This window comes from Pollicipes pollicipes, unplaced genomic scaffold, assembly GCF_011947565.3.
Source record: "Pollicipes pollicipes isolate AB1234 unplaced genomic scaffold, Ppol_2.1 Scaffold_4002;HRSCAF=4701_pilon_pilon_pilon, whole genome shotgun sequence".
Classification (NCBI taxonomy): Eukaryota; Metazoa; Arthropoda; class Thecostraca; order Pollicipedomorpha; family Pollicipedidae; genus Pollicipes; species Pollicipes pollicipes.
The window spans coordinates 25,017,450-25,028,558 of NW_023596420.1; the positions used below are offsets into that span (position 1 = coordinate 25,017,450).

The following is an 11,109-nucleotide window of genomic DNA, read 5'->3' on the forward strand; positions in this document are numbered from 1 at the left end:
TCGAAGAAGGAGATGGTGTGCTTGCGGTAGATCTCGTCACCCGGAGGGTGCTTTAGCTTGCACTTTTTCTGTGGAAACGTGACAGGTGCATAACAAGATTAGGGGTGAAAGTACGCCAAATACGTCCTTTCACATGCAATGCAACCGGTGGATCGCGGGCCGTTGGGTCTATATTTGTTCTTAATTCTAACCCGAGCCCCTCACACATTTCAGTCTACGCATTATTACGAAAATTATGCCGCAGTCGACATTCTTCATGTGAAGAGCCCTACGCCATAAGAAAGCATGCGCAGAAGTGTGCAAGAGTATTCATGTTAACGTGGATGAATTGTGATGAACGCGACGGGGAACGAAGGGTGATGTTTGGTAAGCGTAACAACTTCGACTTGAGCACAATTCACGCAAACTGCTGTGAACACAGTGAGCAGCAATTTAGCATAAAGTTCACTTACGATGTGTCTCTCCAGGCACTTCGAGCTTTTTCCTGTATGCCAGACAGACTCGCAAAGGTATATGCACCCCATCTTGGTCATTTCCTGAAATATGACCGCAGAAGAATTTGATCAATATTTGTTCTAAGCCTTCTTGCAGCAGGCTGGTAAACATCGCCTTTCTCCACACAGACGAAAAAGACAGCGTCCCAGGCATGGCATGACTGCCTCCCTGCTCTTCATCTTCTATCAATTACCATATTAACCGCTGTACATACGCCACTAAGATGCTTTTCGCGGCGTCGTGTGCGCGAGATGAGACATATCTGTACTATGAAGATCATACAACACAGACGGAGTTCAAAGACATCAGTGTATGACGAAAATCATTCAACACAAGTGAATGGTGCCCGTCGACTTTAGGAAGTCAACATATGCCAGAAATGCACTGCAATGCTGGTCCTTGTCGAGCTTGGATTTTGTTTTCATTTCATGAGCTTTCAAAAGCTTTAACACAACAGATGACGCCAGCAGGCTTATTTCTAACTGGCATTCTGGAAAAAGCAGGTTTTGACACTGAAAAGATGTGGTCATTGTAAATGACGAAATCGATGTTCTTGGAGTCAATTACGCTCCCAGTGCTTACAACCATAATAGCAAGCAGCGCAGCAGCCTGGTAAGTGCAGTACCAGTGCAGTACCGCTCTCACCTGAGGGTAAGGTGCGAAGTACCAGGGCCCGCGCTCTCACCTGAGGGTAAGGTGCGAAGTACCGGGGCCCGCGCTCTCACCTGAGGGTAAGGTGCGAAGTACCAGGGCCTGCGCTCTCACCTGAGGGTAAGGTGCGAAGTACCAGGGCCCGCGCTCTCACCTGAGGGTAAGGTGCGAAGTACCAGGGCCCGCGCTCTCACCTGAGGGTAAGGTGCGAAGTATCAGGGCCTGCGCTCTCACCTGAGGGTAAGGTGCGAAGTACCAGGGCCCGCGCTCTCACCTGAGGGTAAGGTGCGAAGTACCAGGGCCCGCGCTCTCACCTGAGGGTAAGGTGCGAAGTACCAGGGCCTGCGCTCTCACCTGAGGGTAAGGTGCGAAGTACCAGGGCCCGCGCTCTCACCTGAGGGTAAGGTGCGAAGTACCAGGGCTTGATGCGGTGGCGACCGAGCTCGATCATCTGGACGTTTTTGACGCGCGTCACCACGTCGTCCTGGTGCACGGCCATGCTGCCGGTGCGTGGCACGGCCGAACCCGGGTCGACCGGCTCGGACGCCGGCTCCGGCGCACCCGGCCCGTCCCGCCGCTCCAGCTTGGCCGGCGGCTGGCCCTGCGCCGGCCACCGGGTCACCGGTCACGTCGCCGTTCACAGGTCACCTCAGAACGGAGCCACAGCTCAGGCGTGCTGACGATGGGGCCAATGGTGGCCGAAAGTGTGCCGTACAACCCCTCAGAACCGCCCCGCGGCCGCTCCCCCTGAATCCGGCAGCGCGAGGTCACAGTCTGGCCACGTCACGGTCATGGGTCACGAGACATCGAGCAGGTGACTCAGTTCGAACAAATGTCATGTCGCAGGGTCATGCCGATCCTAGTGTCTCCCCTCAACCGACAGCAAGCTGCTGGCATAGCACAACACTGGCCGCACCCACCGGCTGACGCTGGTACCCCAGAGCAGTCGGTACCAGGCAGCCGGTACCCCAGAGCAGTCGATACCCGGCAGCCGGTACCCCACAGCGGTCAATGGCCTCTCTCAGCGCGGCGGGCTCGGGTCCGGACCGCTGGTGAACAACCTGGCGACCTGGCCGCCACCCAGCCGCTCCCGGCTCCCACCCGAAGACAGCATGACGTCAGCGGTCGCCCGCTACTCGGCTTGGCCGCCTGACCGGGTCGTACCTCCTCGGAGGAGGGCAGCTTGCGCTTCTGCGCCTTCTTTCTGAGCAGGGCGGCCGACAGGACGTTGGGCGTGCCGGCCATGTGGTGCGGCTCGGGTGACTGGACCGGTGAGCCGGACCGCGACGGCAGCGTGCTGGACGGCTCCTTCTGCAGACGGGCCGGGCACGCCCCGTCAGCGGGGCCGGCGCACGCGACCGGTCGGCACCGGCTGGACCGTCGGGACAGGAGGCGGGGTCTGGGCTCGAGGGGTGGGTCAACGTGAGCTGGGGCATAGGACACAGGAGGGGTCACGGCAGACTGGGGTTCCGAGCGTTCTGGTTCAATTGGGGTGTGGAGAAAGGAAGTGGGTTAGGGTAGAGTCGGGACAGGGGGCAGGTCCGAGTCAGCGGGAGGGACGACCACACACTCACACAGCCCCAGGAGGTGACGACAGACAAGTGGCTCGACCTCCCGCCAGACTGGCCGATGAATTTAAATCCCTACAACTGAAGGCGCCAGGATGAGCTAAATCGGACAGGAAGTGTACGTCCAGCACTAGAACAAATGCAACATACCACAGCACCAGTGTGTGAAAGAAACCGCACAAGAGTGAGCGATAGATGGGTATGTCTTCCCTTCACGCCGGCCGACCGTCCAGTCTTAAGGCAAACGGCACACCGAATTACACCTCCATTGACACAGTGATCTGTAAGCAAACCGTCAGGTGGCCAGGTATTGTCCAGGGGAAAAGTCTCCGCCGAAGCCAGCTGACACTCCACACACTGATGAGGCCTACCTTCTTGGGTGTGTTCAGCCCAGTCGTTGTACCCTGGGTGGTGGTGGTGGGCGCATCTCTGTCCTTCCGGGGGAACTGGATGCGCCGCAGATCCAGCCGCTCCTCTGTCACCCACTCATCCAGCCGCTTGTTGTCTGAGAGTGGGGCGGGCGGCCCATGTCAGCCACCGTCTCACCAGCGAACGAGTCCGACTAGTCCGGCGAGGCACCTCCACTCTGCCAGCTCCTAGAGACACGGTAACACTCGCTTGCAAGCGTTGTAAGCAAATGACACACCACCAGACCATGGCAGAGCTGAATGGATGGCCTCTCCAATCACCAGGCTGCCATGAGACGAATGCCGTGATAAGAATGATAGAACCTGGCCTTCGATGCTTTCTCCCCATCTGAGGCCACATATCGAAGCGCAGTCGCAACGCACCGACTCGCATCTTATGATCGCAGTTATAAGGCTGGGAGACGCGCGGCGGGCAGACAGCGGACCGTGGGAGACGCGCGGCGGGCAGACAGCGGATCACAGGAGACGCGCGGCGGGCAGACAGCGGACCATGGGAGACGCGCGGCGGGCAGACAGCGGACCGTGGGAGACGCGCGGCCGGCAGACAGCGCCCTACCCGCTGCCGGCCACCACCACTCACAGTCAATGTAGTGGACGTAGAACCTCTGTCGGCCATCCTCATCCTTTGTGCTGACAATCTCGGCCAATGCTGGAACACGCAAGTTTGGCGTCACTATCGGCATGGGGAATGCGCACTGACTCATGGCACTGTGGCTTATCCACCACCTAAGCAAATCACCATGGTCCAGAACAAAGTGAGTCTGGACACCAAGCTTACAGTGCCGACTGGAAGCTGCATTAATGGTCCAGTGTTGATCTTCAAGAGGTGTCCACACTAACCTGACCATCAATTAATCTAAGCAACTTACGCCACTCGTCGGTTTTCAGCATGTGCACAGGCAGCTGACATCCTTCCACAACTGAGGCCTGTAATGAAGGAGTCATGTCTGGTAAGTTCACACTTTGGGTCATGATACTTCAATTCAACTTTGTAGTCAAATCAAAATGTTATTTGAATCTACACAGCACACAATCAGTATTGAAACAGGTAGTTTCTAGAGTGATTACAGTGGGTGGCAACACGGGGTGCACAGCATCAAGGCAGATCACCTGACATTGCTACAGGTAGCTTCTAGTGATTACAGTGGGTGGTAAAACAGGGTGCACAGCATCAAAGCAGATCACCTGATATTGCTGTGTGTTTTATGAAACCAATAAATGATACTGACTGGGGTCTTGATAACAATACTGACTGGCATGATGGTTGAGGTCTTCTGGCATAACAATGATATGACAACACATGAACTATAACACAGTTTTGAACAAAGCTAATTAACAGTTTGAGGCTGCATTGAATCAGGCATATGCAAATTGAATATCCTGCAACCATGGGCCTCAATTCTTGGAGGAAGGGGGACAAGTTTCACCTTCTCTTGCATTCAACATTGCACTTGTGCCATTGTACATGGTCCTTGCTGGATGTTTTGTTCTATTTGTTCAACTCTCCCATTTACTCACTACAATGTGAGAGTTCCCAATGTCATGCACAAGTTCCTTATGCCAGTTGACTTAGCTTGTTGCCAATGCCAAATGACACCTGCATACTGTACATATTTTACAGATCATTCTGCACTGGCAATCATGCTACATTCTGTTAACATGGTGCAAATGGTCAGTGTGTAGGACAGCAGATGTTACTGACCTTGCTGTGTCGGACAACACAACAGTGGGGTGTGGAAAGTGTCAAGCCATTGCTGTTTGCAATGTAGTTGCAAGATGGAACCTGACCCTATTTAGTGCATAAATTGCATTAAACCTTATCAGTTGCTATCATGCTGTCCATAAATTTATCAACATATTTTAAGCCAGTTTTTACCTTCCTCCCCTAGAGCTGTGCACCTCTGACACTGGGATGAAAATCCTCTGCTACCAGTTAAGGCATTTTAAACATAGCACCCCAAGAAGATGCAACTACAGTGGAATGATGTGTCCTGGCCTTGATACACTTAAACCATTGTTTTTGATTGGATTACAATATTTCAAAATGATTGAGATGAAGTTAGTTAAGGCAAGGCAAGGCAAGGCAAGGCAAGGCAAGGCAAGGCAAGGCAAGGTGGGGCAAGGTAAAGAAGGATTAGGTTGTGTTTCATTGCTGCCATGACATTTTTGTTGGATATCCTAGTGACGTCACAAATGGTTTGCAGTAACGGTTTTGTTCTTAAATGCCACAAATGACATTTCAGAACAAAATCCTTACTAAATACTTCCATTATCTTCACATCCCCTTGCTTCCAAGATGTGTGTGGTGGCCACTGCTTAGAGCATCTGAGCAGCATGAATTGTGACAACCGCTTTGATGCAATAACCACTCAGTAATATGGGGACACCAATATAGTGTGGCTATGCGGTATGCCTGTAAAAACATTGTGAGCATATTTAATCTACTATATACAGATCTTACAACTTATGTTTGAAAATAGCATCACACACATCACAATAAACATCACTGAAATGTTTACCATGAGCTGCAAACCTTCACAGTCAAATCATGATCATACATTTTTCACTGTATAAGCATTCTCAGTTAATAATGTTCCATTTTGGCTGTATGGGAAACACTCATGGTCATGACCTATTTGTAAAATTTGATGTGGAATAAAACATTTTGTATACTTAATATTTAATTAAAATCCATTCTTTCTGCCACTTAATGTGGTATAGGATGCTTACAGCCCATATAAAAGTATCAGGGAATTTTGAATTGGTTGTACATGACAGCAATGAATATGCTGCAAATTTTCCCAACTTGCTTTCCAAGCACAATGTGTCTGTGAAACTTACCAATGAAAATTCAGAAGATGTAGTAACACACATTTTGGAAACATCCATGAATGTGAGTGATACCTTTACTCGACAATTATAACGCGCAGGTGACCGAAATCGAAGCCGCAAAATCCAGGCTAAAAATGACAAAAAGATGTGCTTTACTTACAACAGAATCATTAATCAGGTCTTCAGCATCGGGTAACCCTGCCATGGTATGATTTCGTTGACTGAATTTCCCCACTTTTTAAAATGAAACGCATATACCAGGCTGAACACCGAACTGACAATCGCCACAAATGCCTCCAAAAACGCCGAAAAAATTTAGGACCTAGAGAGAAGTAACAAAGTTTTTAACAAGAAAAACTTCGTTCATGGCTCCGTGTTGAAATCGATCAATAAACCAGGGTAGGTTGGGGGATGGATAAAGCTGGTACTCTAATGATCACAGAGACATCGATATTTTATTCTGCTGAGACCGCATAAAGCGAATTAAGCTACATGGCCGCCTTACACGCGCATCGAACGAGCGGTCCTCCAGGCAAGGCGAATCCAGGATTTCGTCAAGGAGAGGCCATGCTTCACTGTCTGTCCCCTGGAAGTTGGTGCCGCTCCCCTCCCGTCCCAAAAATTAGAGAAATGGGCTGTCCAGTGCAGTCTTTTGCACTAAAAAAGCTTACGAATAGTTAAGAGTGAGCTTGTTTCACCACACTTAATGCTTGCTTCAACATCTTCAGATGTGAAACATTCCCTGAAATTGGTTGCTTGGATTCGGCACCTCTTGAAAACAACTGTTATGGTGCACCGAAATGAAGGTTTTGGTGCCCCGCGCACAAGGGGTCGATTCAGGATTTCGTCGGGACATAAGGCAAAACACCATCAGCTCATTCACTTATCGATGAAGCATTGCGAACTACCGCCGGCCTGCCCGCGGAGCGATGGCCAGAATACGGCGGACCGGCAAAACCCCTTACTGTCGCCAGCGAAGAGTGCGACTGTACCTTAGTGTCTAATGCCTTAAATAGTACCTTATACCAGCGCTATTTTACGAAATCATCTGTCAGTAAAACACTTGTCTGCTCCTGGGGTCAACTTTATTTGGCCGATAGCGCATCACGGACTCACTCAATGCTGGCGGGCTGGTGGAACAGGCGATTTACAAGGCTACGATGTCCATTTAAGATACCCTATGTGATGCGCAGTAAGTGCAGCCATAAGCACATGTCATTGTAGGAGCACTATCGGCCAGCAACGTCGATCACTCCTTTCACTCAGGGCATTGTTCAGACCGCCCCGCGACGGCGTGCCGACGGCGACCGGGCTGCCGGCAGCTTGATATCCAATATACGGCAAATAGGTAAATACACTTGTGATCGCACGCAAAGAGTACCACTGGGCACGTTCCATTGCACTGGTATAGGGCTATTATCTGCCAGGATGACGCAGTTCTCCGGTTAGGGAATCTGTTTTGTTCGGTCCAGCTTCCCCGCCCCCTTCTCACTGGATATTTTCTAATCGGAGAAGTGCGCTTGACTGCCACTTGATAACACTCTACAAGTGCCCACAAGTGCTATCAAATGCGCACAGTCGCACTCTTCAAACAATGTTCTTAGCAATTGTTTTTACGGGCCGCCGTATTCTTGACTTAACGCCACAGGAATTTTCGGTCACAGTTAGCAACGCGATGTCGAGAAGTGGGTTCAGCAAAGAGGGTCACTCCGGCAGATGAACAGCTCACGATGCCGGCCCATGGCGTTCTGCAATGAAATCCCGCGCATTGTTGCATCCTCTTCGCACAAGCAGCCGTGTTTGATATTGGGAAATATAAAAAATAGACCGATAAAAATTGGATAACTTTTGAAAACCTCTGTTGCGGCGACCCGATAGCAATAAGTGGTGCGCTGTCAGGTGTTCAACTAAATGAAATGAAAACCAAAATCTTATAAATATGGCTGTATACAAGCGCTATCAAATGCACACCACCGCACTCCTCGGGGACAGTTCAAAACATTTTTCCAAGGGCTGCCGCGTTCTGGCCATCACGTTGCGGGCCAGCCGGCCGCGCTTGGTAAGCGCCGCCAGGGGTGATTGCAATAAGAAAGGTCATGTCGATAAATAAGCGATTTACAATGCCGGTCGATAGCGCGCCGACAATGGCACCATGTCTGCAAGGTCAAGCCCGACGTGTACGACTCAAAGTTTATTAAACTGGACGCCTTATCTTTTCAAGCCTCTGGTTCCACCGGGCCGCGAACATTGAGTACTACGCTGCCTGGGGTCGACTGAATAAAATGCAAACCAAAATCCGACAAGCATTTTGTACTGTCGGCTGGTAGCCCTGTACCAGTGCTATCGAATGCATACATCAGCAGCATTCGTGCACGGCTATAAGAGCATTTCCCGGGCTAATGCATTCTGGCCATGCCACGAACAGGCCGGCCGCAATTAGCAATGCGCCTTCACGGGCGAATAACAAAGGCTATGCCGGCTGATCGGTGATTTATGTTCGTAGCGAATAGCGCGCAGCAAATGACCTCGTGTGTCCACGGCCGCATCCGGCGCGCGCGAACGAGTGTTTTAAATTGGACGTGGTAAGTTTACACGCAGCCGCTGCGCCACGCTCGAAAGCACTGAGCTAACCCCGTCGGGAGCCTCCCTAATGAAACAGATTCTCTAATTGGAGAAGTATGTCATGCTGGAAGATAATAGCGGCCACCCAAGCTAGATTACACGAGCAATATCGAATTCACGCAGTCGCATTCTCGGCCCATTAGGATGCCATTTTTTCGGGTCACCGTAGTCCTGCTATGACCCTGCGGGCAGACTTGACGTGGTTCGTAATTTGCCGCCGGCAAGAGCTAATTTCAACATAATTGTCATGCGCATCGAAGTGCAATAAATTTACTGACAGGCAGTACTCTCACAATGACATCATGTGCGCATGGGTGCACCCTCCGCGCACGAAACATTCTGTTTTATAATTTGACGCTGTATCTTTGTAAATCGCCACGGCGGTCTTCTCGCCAGCTCTGAGTGTTGTAGTGTCCAGTGGTCGACCGAATTAAATGAAAGCCAGAGTCCGACGGGTGTGCTGTACTGTAAGCCAATATTTTCATTCCGGCGCTATCAAATGCACACGGTCGAACTCTTCGCGCACATTTGTAAGTATTTGTGTGACTAGTATGTGTGTGATTTGTGTGGCGACTAGTGATAGTCGTAGTGTTTTGGCCACCACGCTACGGCCGGCTGAACGCAGCTAGCAATGCGCCGCCGATGGATGATCAAAACAGGAACGGATACGTCGGCCGATGAGCGATTTACATCGCCGGATGATAGTGTATCCGCAACGACATCGTGTGCGCATGTTGCACACTTCGCGCACCAGTAAAAGTTTTCTTTTTTTAAATATGCATCGTTACCTTGCAAATCATATGTGTGAGCGACCCACCGGCATTGAGTGATATGCTGTCGTTGATCGACTGAATCACATTGATACCCAGATCGGAAATGTATGCTGCGCTGGAAGATGATAGCTCCATACCAGTGCTATCAAATGTACGCAGCTGCACTCTTCACGCACGACCAGCAGCATTTTACCCGGGCTACTGTGTTCTGACTGTTGCGCTACGAGCAGGCCGGCCGCATTTAAAGGGAGTGTTCCGCATTTCAATGGTGTTTTGAACTGAAATAGCCATTTCTGAGCTAGCTGCCCGCAAATTGGTGTGCACTATTTCGTGCTGGGTATTTCAAGGTCACCCAGGCATGTATGACGCCATAGAAATGTTACGCAAACTTTACCACCCGAATGACCATACCGTGCTCATGGTCAAGTTGAGTGTAATCTTCAAACCATTGGTGTCTGGGGTACATAAGCACGATTTCTGGCAACAACAGCGTTCAAGTGGCTACAAAGAAATGGTACGCGTGCAGTACGAGTTTCGCCCACGGATCACGTTTCGTATTACACAATACAGGACTTTGGACCCTGCTACTAGATGTGACAGAAATAAGACTGGTAATCGAATAACTTGAAGATAACGCTTTAACCAGGGGTATTAATGCAACTAAACAACCAAGAATCATGAATCAGCATGCAAGAACACCTTGAGAAAGATCCAAAACATGCGCAGATGACGATACTTGGGTTCTGCCAACAACGGACCGACAGCACAACACCTCTCAAGAAGTTGAAGTGCCACAAATGAGTCAGCCCCTCCGCTACGATAAGAATTTCACACGACCAGTTTGGCAATACTTATGTTTCATGGCGCAATCGAACAATTATGTATTGAGGAGCATACTTACAAAATAATTGAATATTGTTGTCTAATGCAGGTTTGGGCGCTTAAAAAAACATTCCAAAAATAAGTTGGATTATTTCATCTGATCTGATCTGATCCCTGCCCCAGTATCCTTAAGTGTAGAGCGTTTTCTTTGAAGAGGGCGCTCGACATGTGTATGAGGGTTTTGAACTGAAACAGCCATCTTGAAATTCATTCAGTACAGTTCAAACTCCTGAGCTGCTGAAAGGGCGTGTTCTATGGCCGGCAGTGTAACTGGCTTTTCGGCCAACGTAGCGTTTTTGTTGAAATCGCATGTTGAAAACGCATTGATAACTGTTTCCAGCTTGCCCGTAGCATGATGGCCAGAATACAGCGGCCTGAAAAACGTACAATTGTGAGCGAAGAGTTCGACTCTGATGCTAAGCACTGCCGGCGATGCCGGCATTGTCACTGTGATACCACGGCCGTCCTACCCGTAGAGTGATGATCAGACTTTGGTGGACCGAGAAAAATGCTTGCAAACATTCGCGAAAAGTGCAACTGCGTGAGCTTTACAACACTTATATAGGCTATCGTCCTCCAGGCGTAGAAATTTCTACGAACAGGTAAGTCTATTTTGTTCGGTCAACCTTTGGAAACAGTGCATCTCAGTGCGGTGCGGTAATCTGCAGCGGCGAACCAGGAAATAACTGCGCCCAATTTCAGATGCTGCTCATCGTTAGGCACAAAGCTCATCGTCGGACGTTGCCTTGTTTCTTGAAACAATTACATAATGAAAGTTAGTAGTCGTGGCGGGAAATAAAGTAATAATCCGATGTGGTAGAATTTGGTATTTGGTAGCACTTAAATCAGCTGATTTTC

The 11,109-nt window shown here is 49.9% G+C and overlaps 1 protein-coding gene across 1 annotated transcript in view; it reads right to left on the bottom strand.

The window, feature by feature from the left end:
- Positions 1-6,267, bottom strand: part of LOC119094280 (histone acetyltransferase Tip60) — a 22,918-nt gene extending 16,651 nt beyond the window's left edge. The window contains exons 1-7 of the mRNA XM_037217353.1: positions 6,135-6,267; positions 4,012-4,069; positions 3,723-3,791; positions 3,086-3,219; positions 2,311-2,457; positions 1,541-1,747; positions 453-536 (exon numbers count right to left, since the gene is read on the bottom strand). Coding sequence (XP_037073248.1) covers positions 453-536; positions 1,541-1,747; positions 2,311-2,457; positions 3,086-3,219; positions 3,723-3,791; positions 4,012-4,069; positions 6,135-6,179 — 744 coding nt within the window. The 5' untranslated portion in view covers positions 6,180-6,267. The remainder of the gene's footprint in view (positions 1-452; positions 537-1,540; positions 1,748-2,310; positions 2,458-3,085; positions 3,220-3,722; positions 3,792-4,011; positions 4,070-6,134) is intronic.
- Between the last annotated feature and the right edge of the window lie 4,842 nt (positions 6,268-11,109).